The sequence below is a fragment of the Zonotrichia leucophrys genome, chromosome 3 (assembly GCF_028769735.1).
Source record: "Zonotrichia leucophrys gambelii isolate GWCS_2022_RI chromosome 3, RI_Zleu_2.0, whole genome shotgun sequence".
Lineage (NCBI taxonomy): Eukaryota > Metazoa > Chordata > Aves > Passeriformes > Passerellidae > Zonotrichia > Zonotrichia leucophrys.
In genome coordinates this window covers 99273994-99289683 of record NC_088172.1, presented here as the reverse complement: position 1 = coordinate 99289683, position 15690 = coordinate 99273994, and the positions used below count along the sequence as shown (strand labels likewise).

General features: G+C 37.2%; 1 protein-coding gene across 1 annotated transcript in view; it reads left to right on the top strand.

Moving 5' to 3' along the window:
* LIN9 (lin-9 DREAM MuvB core complex component) overlaps positions 1-14501 on the top strand; it is a 39816-nt gene extending 25315 nt beyond the window's left edge. Inside the window, exons 8-15 of the mRNA XM_064707078.1 lie at positions 898-1031; positions 2265-2384; positions 2544-2645; positions 7395-7475; positions 10707-10832; positions 11502-11684; positions 11776-11873; positions 13159-14501. Coding sequence (XP_064563148.1) covers positions 898-1031; positions 2265-2384; positions 2544-2645; positions 7395-7475; positions 10707-10832; positions 11502-11684; positions 11776-11873; positions 13159-13264 — 950 coding nt within the window. The 3' untranslated portion in view covers positions 13265-14501. The remainder of the gene's footprint in view (positions 1-897; positions 1032-2264; positions 2385-2543; positions 2646-7394; positions 7476-10706; positions 10833-11501; positions 11685-11775; positions 11874-13158) is intronic.
* Positions 14502-15690: the final 1189 nt, after the last annotated feature.

The window sequence follows — 15690 nt, the reverse complement described above, 5'->3', positions numbered from 1 at the left end:
TTGAGCTGCAAACTTAGTATGACTTATTATTTCTGCTGTTCAAATTTTAGAATTTCTTATATGTCTAGTGTATCACTTCTTGGAGAGAGGGAGATGCTTAATTTTAAAATTCTGAGTGTTGTCTGAGTTTCAAATCTGACCTAATATAAACTTGAACTTTATTTTTCCATAAATAGAAAACTACCTGTTTTGAAACAGATATACAGTTGGTATTGCAGTTCAGTTGGATGTGCATGCTGAACATGACATTGCCTTGCTAAAAAACCTTACACATAACTGAGGAAGGAATATTATTGAAAATATTCCACAGGTTTCATGAAAATTTCAGTTCCTTCCTCCTGTCTGATTTTGGTCCAGCTGCTTTTCACTTCACATCTCCTGTTCAAGTCATGACTGTTCATTGCATTTTTTGTGTTGAACACCGCTGCCCTTAGCTCTTGCTGAAGAGCAGACATGCACCACTCTGCCTCTCCTCACTCTCCTAGACCTGTATCCTTCCACACCTTTTTTTGCTAAACATGCAGTCATCAGAGGAGGGATTCAGAGAGATGTGCTGTGCAAAATCATCTGGAGATTGACTTTTGCCTGCAAAATCTGTCTGTCAGAAGGTGCAGGGTATGAAACAGTGGGAGTTTCTTAGACATAAGTGTAGTACTAAGGATTAGATTTGGGAAATATTTAACCTTCAAACTTAAATTTTGTAACAAATTTGGTAATATTTCTATTACATACTTTTTTCTGGGTTTGCTATTTTCTTTTTTTCATTTAATATGCAGCTTTTTAGTATACATATAAAGAATTAGTTGCAAAAGATGTAATGAATCTTGTTTTGAGTTTTGTTATTTGTATCATAGCATTGTAATGTTTGGTTTCTTCTTGTCCTGTTGTTGTTTTCAGCCCGTTTGCGAGGTGTCCACGATGGTCTCTTCACTGGACAAATAGATGCTGTGGACACTCTTAATGCCACCTACAGGGTGACTTTTGACAGGGCAGGTCTTGGAACACACACAGTCCCAGATTATGAAGTTCTTGTAAGTATTAATGACGCATTCTAAAAGTAGCTGTAATAAGAAAATGAAATTTTAAAAATCGACAATGATATGCTTTAATCAAAAATAAGAAATTACACCCAGGTGGTATTGTCATAAAGTAGAAACAGACATAACAGATGCATGGGAAATTCCAGGTAATAAAATTTTACTGTTTATGGTTTTACAGAACAGGATAACCTTCTATGATTAAAGCAAAATGGCTCAGGGTGGAATAATTTACTAGACCAGCTATTGTAGGCTGTTAAAATAGCCTGAGTTCAATATGAAGAAATAAAATGAGTGCTATAGGATCCCAGAGAGAATTCTGCAACGAGATCCTGCCAGGATTTGCAGAAAATGTTCAAGAAAACCCTGGCCCTTTGTGATTTGCTGAAGTCAGGAAAGGCCTGTGGGAGTTGCAAACAAGTATTATGAGTTGATTGAACTTGATTTTGGAATTTCTTGTGCTAATGAAGCTACTGGGAGGATGTTATCTTGGTGAAACAATTGGAGATTATCTCCCAGCTCCTAGGCTTTGTTCCTGCCAGACAGTCCAGCCTAGGCTGCAAGATTTCTGGAGGACCTGACTCTCTTTTGTGTCTTGTGTGGTGTTGGATCTACATAATTCTTCTAGTCTCTGTCATTGTCATTATAGGACCCAAAAATAACATGACACACACACACTGCTGTTTTCAAGGCAAAAAAAGGGAAGTTTACTTTCTGACTCCAGTAATTATGGATTTCCAGAAGTGACAGTGGATTGGAGGGTGACAGTGCCACCTCTCCAATGACACTGGACAAACCAACAGTCCATTAAATTTCTCCTCCTCAATAAAAGAATGCAAAACAATAAGTTATTACAGAAAGTGTGTGAGAACGTTCATTACAAGAATGTAAGCATCAGAAGGCTTAGAAAATCTTTAAAAATCTTTAAAAATCAAGGAGATGCTGTCATGGTCTGAGTTTGGATTCTCTGCTGAGTTCCTGTTGTGATTTACCTGCCAATGGCATTTTTGGAAATTTTCATGCAGCTTTTATTTGATGGGATAAAACTTTGAAAACTCCTAGACCAAAAGCAAAACGTTCATCTTTTCCTGCCGTTGGGTTGGGGTGTGGATAGGCACAGCTAGTCCAGATGCCAGAAGTAAATTAAGTACATGATCCAAAAGGGTAAAAATGAATCAGACACTGAATTATATCCTCCCTTTGCCTTTCCCTGTCCCTGTGTGGCAGAGTAACGAGCCCCATGAAACCATGCCAATCGCTGCCTTCGGACAGAAACAGCGGCCCTCGCGCTTCTTCATGACTCCTCCCCGATTGCCCTACACGCCCTCTCTCCAGTCTCCAATCACAGTGAGTTACTTTCTTCAAGTCCAAAGTGTTTTTTGGATACTTGAAGCTGTTACCTTAAAAAGCTTTGAGATTAGTTTTCTGATGTTATTTAGAATGATCAAAATTTTAGCAAAACCCTCTAAAAAGAAAATACTCATTTAGATGTTTTATCTTTTATAGGACAGTGATCCTTTATTAGGACAATCTTCATGGAAAAACAAAATTTCAGGCACAGATAGTGAAACACTAGGAGGCTTTCCTGTAGAATTCCTCATTCAAGTGGTAAGTATTGACTGCAGCTCTTAATTTTGTTGTTTATTGTCCTTTTGTGTTTATTCTGCCAATTCTTCTGTGGTTCAATGAGCTTCTGTTAATTTATGACAAGTATGGTAATAGTCAAATTAACTTTTGAAGATATGTTCATTTTTGTTATTTGTTTTTATTTTGTTTTTTCTTAATTTTCTCACTTGTTTATAACGTTTGAAATATGCTGCTTTTCAGATCACAGAGGTCCTCAAAAGTGTTTTATTTTCCCAGATCTACCATTTTATTTTTTTAAAAAGTGTTATTTATACGTGCAGACTTTAAGACTTCTTTAATTATTTAAAATATAGTTACACTGTGGAAAGAACAGTTGCCTATACGCATTATCAGATATATTTTATGTTATATAATGTTCTACTCTCTTGGAGAAGAAAAGCAACACTCACTTCCATGCAAGCAAACATTCATTTTATAGATAACACTACATAGAAAATCCTTTTTTCTTCACCTTTACGAAATAATTTCTCAGTGGTTTTTGTGTACTAGTTCAGAAGAGCACAGACAAGTCATGTTAGGAAGCTGAGTATTAAATAAATACTCAGTATTAAATAAATCACTGAATATTAAAACACACTGAAGCATTTTTCAGGATGGTGGAGGAATGTGATTGCTCATGTTGGCTCCGCTTAAGATCAGTGATTGAAGTCTTTAACAAGGAAAGCAGTTTTAAACATGCCAAAGGAGATTGGAGTGATTCATGTTTAAAATACTGAGAACTGAGAAATGAAATGCCTCTCAGATTTTAAAGTCTGTGTAATTGGTCAAAAGAATAAATTTGTGTCAGAAGCTCACATGACACACTAACATTTGGGCCGTTCAACATAATGAATTTTGTTTGACAGCATCATCTATTCAGCTTTTTTAGAGGAAACTTGTATGAAGCTGATTTTGAAAAAGGTGGCATGGCATCTAGCTTAGCTAAGAAAATTTAAAATAGATGTAGTTTTCCATAAGATTAATTATGGAAAAATTGAAATACACAAAAGATACAGTCTTAATGCAGCTAAACTTTATCTGCAGCTGTTTGAGTCACTGAGTATGGTCAGTGAGACTTGGTAACTAAGGTGTATTGAACTTTACATCTACTTAGAACATCAAATTGATCTGTTTATGATATTGGTTCTGCATTTGAAAGATGAAAATATGTGATTTGTCAGTCACGTGTGGCTGTATGTTACTACTCAGTATAAGGAAATCTGAGTTTTTACAAGTATAGGCCTCTTGCAAATGGTGGCATTTTACAAAGATACCACATTAATATGTATTTTTGCTTGAAAATTTTCATAATGCTTTGAACAAAATCAATCTACAGATTTTTGGTGTTTGTCTGTTTGAGCAACAGCAAAGAATCACAGGGCTTAAACATTTATTGAAGGACTTGAAGCGTTGGTAAGAATCAATTTTTTAATTAGAAATTGTAGGAGGTACTGAAATTTGGTGTTGTGCAATACATGAGGCTGGTGAATGCTGATTATTGATTGTGCTGTCTTCACCAGATGTATTTTTATGTTAAGGGTTGCTGCTCAGGATGTTTTTTTAGCCTTTATGATAGACTGGTACTTTAAAAAAGTCAAATCCCTTTTTCTCATTTAATGTTGATTCGGGAAGTAAATGGTCAAAACCAGTTTGATTCCAAGAAAACTTTCTCAAAAACTCTTGCCAGGCTGATATTAATAAGACCACAAAGAAACAATTTTATGGGAAGAATTTTGGACAGAACAGAAAATACAGAGCATACCTCAAATAAGGTTTCAGTGCAGCCCTTTATTTCCCTTATCTGAAATTAATTTGGAAGAAGAGGAAGTGAATCCAAAATCACATGCATACAATGATAAATATTAGGGATATTCTCTTTTCCTATAACTTGAAGTTTTAAGCAAACATTGGGAGTTGTAACAACTATTTTAATAATTGTTCTACACTGTCTTAGTTTTTCTAAATCTTTATATTTATTACTGCATATTACAGTTTGACACCTGAGACTGTGGACTCTGATGCATTAGAAGCCTGGCTCAAAAATTAACATGATATTAAGAATAAAGTCAGCAATAAATGAGTAATATTTTTTTTAAATCTTTCATGGTTTATTAATTATATGATGTATCCTTAAATATTTCACATGCTGTATGACAGGTCAGAATCAATAGATTAAATTTGTACATTCTAGACAGTATTTAAATTTGGAGGACGTTTTCCCAAGTATTCAGCTACAGCTTTTTTTTTTTTTTTTTCTCCTCCCTTCCTGCTTCCTTTTTTGTTTTGGGGTAAAGAATTCCGTTGGAAGGCAGCAGTGTAGGACACAGCAGATGTTGGCAGGGTCGCTGCATGCCCAGTAGAGGGAGTGTGGTGATGCAGCACGGGCACTGCAGTGACCTGGTGCCTGCAGGTGGGGAAAGGAGGGATCTTCCCAAATTAAATGGAAAATGGAACAACCTGAAAATGAGCACTCGATTTTTGGCTGTTTTCTCCTTATGGAAATTCTGAAAATATTGCATAGTAAGTTATCACACGCTGCATTTTGAAATGTTCATATTTTATGACTAACAAATGAAATCAGAAGTGAAAAGCTAAACATTCTGGTTGGGTTGTGCCTTCATTAATTTTAATGTGGAGCAGCATTGTACTAAAAACTTTTTTCCAGTTTATTGAGAAATGTAAATTGCAACAGTAAACAGGATGAGTTATAATGAAAATACAGTTGTTAGGCAGGAATTTCTCAAGACAAATAGGGCTAGATTGAATTGTAGTATTCACTGGCAGATGAAAATGAAGGTCTATGTAATAAAATGTACCCCTGAGAGAAAGTTGGTGGACATGATAGATACAGTGAAAATCCTTAGAATCAGATTATCCTGATCACTGGAATATAGCTTGGAGTAGGATGAATATAATAGAAAATCCAAGCTCATCCAATGGAGAACCAGTGCTGTGCATCCTCATGTGTCTGCACATTGAAGTAGAATTTAAGAATCAAATGCCTTGCAAATTTGGGGAGCAAATTATATATTCTGCATTAATTTGGGGACTCATCAACTTCATGAAGGAGAAGAATGTGTTAGGCAGTTGCTGGATGGTGAGGGCAGCAGAGCTTGACAAGGAACTTGTTGGCAGCAGTGGCAGATGGTGTACAGTGCTTTTGTTCCTCACAGGTGTTTTACTGGCAACATGAACGCTTGTGTGGTGTGGTAGAAACTAGATCAGAGAGGCAGGCCAGCTCACAAGTAACAATTTTAAACCTTTTCTTTCTTGCCCCTTCTGAATTTGGGTTTTTTGTCATTATCTGTTTTGTGATTGGGTTCTTCATGCAAAATGCAAAGAGCAGAAATGCAAGTGCTGTCACTGGGGGACAGCACAGGGACAGAAATGAGCAGTTGGGAGGCTGATAACCCATCCAGTGCTGCCTCTGTGCCTCTGGCCGTGGCTCACCATCCATTCATAAGATGCATCTGGCAAAATATTTGGAGTAGAAAGAGAGAAATACTGATGCCATTTTACAGGTTTAGTTTCCTGGTGTGTCATTCAGAATACTGTTACACGCTTCCTGTGCTCACACACAAGAAAGATGGCAGTGAATGGAAAAAGATAAAAAAAGGGTCACAAAAGTTTAAGAGATGAAGAGCCCTTTAAGGGAGTGGAGTCTGAAAAGGCTTGGGTTGTGCTTAGTCTGGTGGAAGAGCAGTGGAGAAGAGATGCTTTTATTGTCTCTGAATAAACAGGGATAAATACAAGGAGGGAACACTATATTTAGCTGAAAACCAGCTTTGGCTGTTTGGCAATTCTGAACAAATTGCTATGAAGTGAAAAAGTGAATGCATTTAGCATGGAAGTTCCCAGACTATTCCTCATTAGCTGCAAGAGATCCTGGAAGAATTTTCTAATTACAATTTGTGAGGACAAGCATCCTGGCTGCATTAAGACTGAACTTAAAAATCACAAAAGTGATTAAATATACATCAGATTTGTGTTGAACTAGGAGTTCCTATTTCTCCCAGTCACATGTTTCACTGCTAGGATGCAGTTAACCCCTCTGGAATTTATAAAACCTGAAATTTTTTGCTCTGTTTACTCCAGTAATAAAAGTTGCTGGTTGTAGTGAAGCTAGGATTTCTCTCATTCATAGGAGTATGAATAGTTTGGGAGTGATGAGTGTGTTGAAGGAGCTCCCAGTGGTTTCCACTTCAGCCTGCTAGGTCCCCAGGGCAGGAGACACAGGATATTCCCATTACAAGAGGGCAATGGAAAGCCCAGAGTTGTTCTGTATTAAAGAGATCCAGTCTCTGTAGCAAGGTTTGCACAAAGGGCTGGTGCTCAGTGCATGGCACAGCTGAGAACTGTGGGGAAAAGGTGCAGTAAGGTGAGTGATACTAATTGTAGTATCATGACCCTTCACTCTCCTTCAGCCTATAAAAACAAAGGTTCTTCAGCCTCTAGCTGACCATAAATCATGTTAGTCTTCCTATAGGGAATTTCACCTAATGGATTTTAGCATTCATCAATTTAGGGTCCTTGGAATCACTTTAAAAATCTCTGGAAATTCCATCATTTAATTTTAAATAATTTTCATTTGTGCTTTTTAACTTGATCAACAACTGAGAAATACATTTTATATTATGAGAGAAACAGGTATGGTTTTTTATCTTGAATTTCTATGGCATTTTAAAACTGCTTAAGGACCTTTTCTTTCTAAAAATAGTTCCTTTGTTTTAGACCAGGTTATCGAAAATCCTTATGATCAAGAAGGAACACATCAAACAATTGAGAGAGATGAACACAGAAGCAGAAAAGCTGGTGAGAATGTTCTCTTTTTGGTTATTAAAACAGGATATGCTTTAACAGCTAATGCAAATAAGGAGTGTAGTCTAAATAAAATCTGTATTTTGTTTCTTTCTATGACATGAAATGTCTTTATTATTTTTAAAGACAAGTCAGAGAGATCAGTTGTTTCAAATATGATTCTCCTTTGAAAGAACTGTGTTTTGGAGATTGATTAATGTGAACATCAGGATAGCACATATCAATTAACACATAAAGTAAGGAAATACTGTGTACCTTGAGAATTTGGAGTATAAGTTTACATGGTAAGGCATTTATGCTAAAACTGTTTTGCAGATGGTAGATGGTTAAAGCAATTACTCATTTCAGAGACTTTTGTGTAAAGCTCTGAGTGCCCTTGACTGGCCTTTAAAGTTACAGTACTGCAGCAGTTACAGAGTAATTAGCAGCAGCAGCAGAATAGTTTTTCTTGCTAGCTTTATCTAATCAGCAGTCAGTAAATCAAAATTATAAGAGTGACTCTTGTACCACCCATGGCTATAAAATAACTTGAGAAAGCTCTCAGTCTCAGCCTTCTGCCAGCATCCATCCAGGCTGCTGTCTCTGCAGTGTACAGAAGGCTCAAGGTTTGTGGAGAAGAAGGGAAAACAATTGGTTTATTTCTTGAAACAAAACAGTTGGGGTTTTTTTCCATGTAAAATATATGAATGTTGAAGGATGTGATTTATTGTGGTGAGATTTCTCTTTGTGCCTTTAATGATCATGTGCATGTTTGCATTCTGTTACTCTGCTTCCTACTGCCCCATCTCTGTGTCTCTGTAATTTTCTTTTTCTGTGCCATGATGGTGTTCTTCAATACCTTATCATTTTAGTTACTACATTATATTTTGTGTGTTAGTAACTAAACTAGATGTAAAAAGAAGTAAGATTAAAGCATGCCATTGCAACCTGCAACTCTGATAATGAAAAATTACCAACTCTTCTTAAATTAATTTTTTTCCTGAGGTATTCATACTTCTGCATAGATAAGGAGGTCCTTGGGAATGACAGTATCCTTCCTCTAGCAAGTACCTGAATGTTAGCTCAGCTATTAAGTCATAAATTACCTGTATTGTTACTTTTCTTGGTCTCTTTTTTCCACAGAATTGAAAGAGCAAAAAAACAACTGGGAAGGAAATATAGAAATAGATACTGCATTTGCTACATTTTAGCTCACTTGTAACCTGGCTAAGGATTTTGAGATACTCTGACATTCTCCCCTGCTCTGTTTCCTTTGAAAAGCAGCAATCATAAAGCAGCCTCCATTGCTGCTGAAGGCTGTCCTGATAAAAATAGAGGATGTGATACCTTCCTATTGGGCCATATTCTTAGCCCATCTTCTAATCCTCTTTGTCCCTTGGCAATCCCATCTGTGTTTGTGCCACTGAGTATGTGTTGCTTCTCCTTTAAAATATATCTTCTTTGAACAAGAATCTTTTTCTGACCCCAGTTCACTTCAACATCAATAACATGCCTTAATTTGAATAAAATTGAATCCTTTGAGTTCATTCAGGTGTACCTTAATTGTCAGACTTTGGTAATAATTCATACATTTGTAGTTTGATAATTGTTAGAGTACCACTGCTGTTTGGTTTAAAGTAATCCTTTTGTGAATACTTCTGTTCAATGACTGATTCAATATAGAAATAAATGGAACTGACCAAAATCAGAAATGGTACTGAATGTAGGCCATTCTTATCTGGCAATAATAATAAATTTACACAAGTCAGGGGATGCCTTCAGAGGAGCTATTAATGTCTCATTTTTCTTGACATCACTGTACTAGTCTGGATTGCAGGCTATAAACAAATTACATAAACCAGTAAACATTTGGATAAACAAATATAAATTGAAAGGAGGTGCAATAAAAACAAAAGGAGGTGCAATAAAAACAAGGTAAAGGTAATGCTGGTTGTCTCAGAGAAGCAGCTAGATCCTTGGTGACAGATCCTGCTTCTCTCTGCTGAAAGCCATCCATCTCTTGTCAGTTTAGCTGTTCATCAGTGTTTCCAGGTCTTGGCTTGTGCCCAGGTCAGAAGTAGTGCTGCTGCTGAGAAATATTTCTTTTGTCATCACTAGCACAGAATGCCCTTAGCCTTTCCTCTCCAACAGGGAATTCAGAATTGTCTGCAGCTTTCACAGCTAAGCTGGAGCTGTTCAGTTTGCTCTAAGAGAGCTACTCACTGAATAAGGTCTGAAAGATTTGATTTCTTATGTTCCACAGCTGCAGAAAGTATGCCAAATTTATTTCCAGTGAATTCTGAAATTATGGTGTGAGTTTAAAGCCCTGTTAAGTTGGTATTCAGATTTATAAATCCCTGGAGAGCATCTCTGATTAGGTTTAATGGGGAACTTTGAACTGAACTCATAATTGAAACCTTTTGAGTCTTTCACCAGGATTATCCTTGTGGAGGCTCTTGACTTTGCAATTTGCTTTATCTTGTGTGTGAAATCTATAGCTACAAGTTTTGCTTGTAGGAGGCACCTGTATCTCAGTGCTATGGCTGGAACCGCCTCTAGATTCTCTTGCAAGAGGCAATTTGGAGAGGAAATTTTATAATGTATGTTTTGTTTCAATTTTGTAAATATCACCCAATATATTGATGACAATGTCAAGCTGTATTCTGAAAAGAGTGTAAGAAAAAATGTACAGTATTTTGGTATTTATTCTTTTTGTGGAAAATCATGCTTACAAAATACTGTTACCAAATATGAGCTCTAGTAACTTTCTTTTTTGGCAGAAGTGTTAGCTGTAACAGCAGGTGTGTAGCACTGAGTCATCCTCAGGTGACCAGTAAGTTACTGGCCAAATGTGCCTCCCATCCTGCAGCAGAGGTGGCTGAGGCCATGCTGTCCCATGCTGTTCCTCTGCTGGCAGGAGAGTTTTCTGCTCAGCCAGCAGGGAGAAGCCATGCCCAGCTACTGGAGATTGAATAAGCAGGTCAGAGCACAGTCATCTTCTGTAGCAATTACCACCATAGATTATTGTAGTATTTGCAGAAGGGAATAAAAGCATAGTTGTTACCTACACAGTTTCATCTGGAGTTATAAATAGTCATACTGCATTTTAATATTTTGTATGTTAGCATTTTTCTATTTGACACCAAGATTTCAAATATCTCAGTATTATTTTCAAATAAAAGCTCCTTTTGATGAGTTCAAAATCTAGTACTGCATTAACTTTAATATGCTTTGTGTTTTCCACAGAAATCCTATTCCATGCCAATTGGCATTGAGTTCCAGAGGAGATATGCAACTATTGTTCTGGATCTAGAACAACTAAACAAAGACTTAAATAAAGTTTTGCATAAAGTTCAACAGTATTGCTATGAGGTAAGATTTTGCTGGAATCTCTGTGTACTTGGTGGTTTTTGCTCAGCCTAATTAGAAAACTGAATTTCCTGGAAATAGGGGGTGGGTGGGGGTCACACTGAAATGAAACTCTTGGTAGCTGTGTTGGATTCCTTCTCTGGAATTTGGCCACTGGTATCACTTTTCCTGATACCAGTGGCCTGCTCTTAAGTAGACATGTGTAGGGGGATAGAATATAAGAAAATAAAGATGGTGTAGAAAGTAATCTCACCCCTAAGGAGTTGCAGCTGGGCCAATTATCAAAGATTAGGAGCAGGCCTGACTTTAACATGCTCCAGCTGTAACCAGTGAGAAGAAGAGGCTATAAAAGAGTGGGGTGGCTGGGTGAGAAAGGAACCAGGGTCAGTGTCTGCTTTGTGAAGAAGAAAGAGTCAGTGCTCTGAGGAGCTGCCCACAAGAAACACCAAGGAGGTCTGGAACTTTTGTGCTAAGGAGGCAGCAGTGTGGAACCCCTGCAATAAGGTGACAATAATTGATGACCCCGATGTGATTCGGGGCAACAGACATACATTAAAAAAAAACAGCACTGTGTACTGTAGACACACAAACTTTTTGGAATCATGTCATTTCACACATCCACTAAATGCAAAGGACATGTTCATTGTTAATTCCTCCCCTTCATATCTGCAGCTTGCTCCTGACCAGGGCCTCCAGCCTGCTGACCAGCCCACAGACCTGAGGCGCCGGTGTGAGGAGGAAGCTCAGGAGGTCGTCAGACAAGCAAATACCTTGTCAACAGGACAGCTCTGTGTGGAGAGTGAAAATTTAACTGATCTTATCTCCAGACTTACAGCAATATTACTGCAAATTAAGGTAAAAAAAAAAAAGTTTGCACAAAATAGCTTCTTCTGTACAATGCCTATGTGCCGAACTGTGAGAACATTTTTGTTTTCTTCTTCTACAGTGTCTAGCAGAAGGAGGTGATCTGAATTCCTTTGAATTTAAATCACTAACAGATTCATTAAATGACATTAAGAATTCAATAGACTCCTCAAATATCAGGTATTACTTTTTGAATATTTAATTCTTAATTACACGCTTTGTGATAGTTCTGACTGTATTTTAGAGGTGAACATTGATTATAATTAAAGGTTTAATCTGGTAACTTTTACTTATAGGAAGGGTTCCATCTAAAAGGGGGGCTTCTTAAATGAGCAGTTTTCTTTTTGAATCTATCACTGAAGTAACATGTTAAAAAAAGTTAAGTGCTAAATTGATGCAGCAACAACTAGATTTTCTTGTTCTTTAGTAATTTATGACAACTAAAAACTTGTTTTAGAACATTGTCTGATTTTGAAATCTCACTAGTAATACAAGTATTTGAAACCAGAGAACAGTACAATTTCAGTATTCTTTTAGCATACTCAACCTCTTGTCTGTAAATATCAAAAGGTGGCATATGAGACAATTAGAGGTTCTGAGCAGCTTCCATTGGCAAGATTTTAAGCCAAGAAACAGAAGAGCAGCCATATTGTGCCAGATCAAAGGCCAGGCTAGTCTAGATGGGCCATTTTTCAACAGTTGTCACAGGCAGCTGCCTGAGGAGGCATCATAAAAATAGCAAAAATGTGGTAGCAAGAGAGTGGTGGTACTTGTCTGGAGTACCCTGCAGCCTCCAGCAATTTGTGACAAGCATTTTATGCTGCTAAATTATGTCATTTAGAAAATAAATCTAAATGCTAAGTGGGTTTTTTTAATATCCTCACTACTTGTATTGCTACATAATAATGGGAGGCTGTACACATGAATTTTTAAATTTTTTTCCCAAAGATAGTAGGATGGCCTTTTGATTTCAATATAGTTATTGAGAAATGCTGTTTTATAGCAATTTTCATTAGGAAAAACAAAACCAAACCTCAGACATTAGCGAAACTTCTTTATAATCAACCCTGCAAATTGCATATTGGAATTGATTCAAGTAAAGGTTGATGTGCCCAGCAAAGAAAGTGGTGATGTTTCCATTTCGTGGGAATATGTGTTCCATTTCACTTATTTTGGCCATTTTAGCATCTCTTCATAATATTTTAATTTCACTAGCTCTGGTCTTGTTAGAACCTTACTTTAAGTGTTGAAGTCAGTGACTCTTGATTTCTGGCAGTTGTTTGTGCAAGTTGTGTTTTCCCACATTTCTGTGTCAAGCTGCATTTGTATGTACTGCTCTCTGATTCACCTGAATTTTTACACTGGCTATGCTCACATCTTGATTTTGCGCTGTAGAGATTTCAGACATAACTCCTACATATGGAGTTCAACATTTCTTACTTTTGTTCTTTTTTTCTTCCCACAGTTGTTTTCAGAATAACGTTGAGATCCACGTTGCACATATTCAGAGTGGTCTGAGCCAGATGGGAAACTTACATGCTTTTGCAGCCAATAACACCAACAGAGACTGAAAACTTCCTTTCAAGTGTACAGCAAGTAGTTCTGGAAAATCTTCTTCTTCCTTTCTATAGGCTTCACCAAATACCCTAACTGCCAGAAGATAAGGGAAGAGAAAACCTCTCAGAAAGGACCCTTTTAAATATATTATATCTGCTTCTTAAGGAAACCAGCGTTACATTAGATTTCTCCATTTGTTATTCACATGCAGTAGTTTTGCTAACTGGTAATCTCTTAGTAATTGCATTGATTATAGTAAACTTGAAAGCATACTTTCATATGATTTGAACTTGGTTTTTAAAAGTTCAGGTGATTTCTGCACACCTCTTGCTGTTGGATCTCCTGGTATGTTAGAAGTGCTGAAGAGGAAATGGCTGGAGTTAGTAGGCACATGGCAGCTCTTTGTTGTGTAAAGCTCCACCTCTGTGGAGCTCTTGGGAGCTGCCAGCTCAGCCCTTGGGAAGCCCTGACCTAAGGAAGCAGCAGCAGGATACAGCCAGCAAACATAAGCTGTAAACTGGAGGATGTTGGGCAGGTCTGTCGATCAGTCGATGTCTTGTTGGAACTCTTAATTTATCATAACTTATAGAAGGAGTCTAATGAAGGAATATAAAAATGGAACTGTTAACTTTCCAGAACGAGATTGGTTATGGCTTTTTTCCTGCACATGGGACAAAAGTGTTTTAGGTGGTATTTTATATAAGTGACTGGTTAAACTTACTGTTTTTCCAAATTCTTGTTTGTTTTGCACAAGTTTTAAATTAGATTACTGGTTATTCAACAATACTCACCATATATAAATATGAAGATTTTTATAATTAAAAATAACCAGTGAGGTAAACTGCAAAACTAAGAAGTGATAGCCTGCCTATACCTTTTGGAATGTTAATCTTGTAAAAAGTGTGTATTGGTTTGTTTAAATAGTCTTGTAAAGCTTCTGTGTAATGAATTGTTTCCAGATATGAATTTTCAGAGATAGCTGTAGAGATGTTTTTGATTCTTTTAGATGCCTCATTAAATAAGGTCTTTTATATGTTAATGTATAAAGAATATGTAAACAGGATTATTTTCAATTTTAAAATTTTGTATAGTTTAAAGATGCTTCTGTATTCTGTGTTGGTATTGTGCCACTGCAAAACTTTAGTGCAGAGTTTATATTTAGCTAAATTTGTTCTGTTAATTAAGAGAAATGCATAAATCTTTTATTCTCAATGAAATTTGTAACTGAATAAATTGACCTATGAGAGTTGATATATTTCACAAAAATGCAAAATTTTTTGCAGATGGTCTCAGGTCATTTTTTTAAGAGAAGCTAATTGCTGAAAATGAGATGTTATGAGGATGAGGTGAGTAGCTGTTTTAAAAGGTATTTAAAAATTTACAAGGGATACTATGAAATAATGATAAACACTAATTTAGCTGAGTTACCCAGGAAAACCTGCCTCTCATAGTGCAATAGAACATCACAGTGGTCCCTGCAATTGCTTTTGTAATTATATCACTCATTTTTCTGTGTTGTTTGATAAAGACAGAAAGGAGTCCTCTGCCACCACCCTTTTCATGTAAACAGAGAAAGGTGCCAAAGCCTAATTTAAGGTACATTAGTTTAGTCAGGCAGGAAGGGATCTGCTCTACAGCTAACTCAGGAAGAAGGAACCATCCCCTGGCACCCCTGAACTCAGGTGTCTGCTGCTCCCTGTGCTCTGATCCCCTCCTGCTGCTGGAACTCAAGCTCAGCATGAGCACTGACTGCTTGTGGGGAGCAGGACTTGAGTAGGAAACACCAGGAGGGTAACGGGGCCCTGCTGATGGCAAACATCCCAAACTGAGGGGGAGACAAGTTGCACACACTAGTAGATACCAGAGGATTTAGGAACCTGCTTTTCATGGCAAACCTTTATCCTACTGGACACAGAATACATTGCAATAACCACCACACTCCCATCTCCGATTCCTTGAGTATGATGGTTTTACATATGGATACTTAAATGTGCTCTCCAGCATGTTCTCTGATGCTGTAGGGTTTTTTAATTATTGGAGAATAGTATACCATAGAAAGATCTGTCATTTGTGATTAGCCAGTTACCTTCACATATCATTTATCCCACTCATGTAGGCAATGTGAATATACACATCTTTTCTTTTCTTTGCAAGGCTGCATTTCTCCTTGCTTGGGTCAGAGTTAATGTTGAATCTTGGTGACAGTAACAAATCCAGCTGCTTTTGCTGAGTGTGCCTCAAGCATAGCAGGAGTCTCAGGAGCTCACTGCAACTACCATACATGAAGTCTGCAGAACAAGTTACTTTGATTTATTATAATCACTAAACTTGAATTTACCCTGAGCTCCCAGGAAACCATGGTCTCATTTTCTGTCTCTTCCTGCAAGTGCTTCTCTCCTGGGGCTTGCCTGATCCCCAGCATAGCACCCAAGTCCACTTG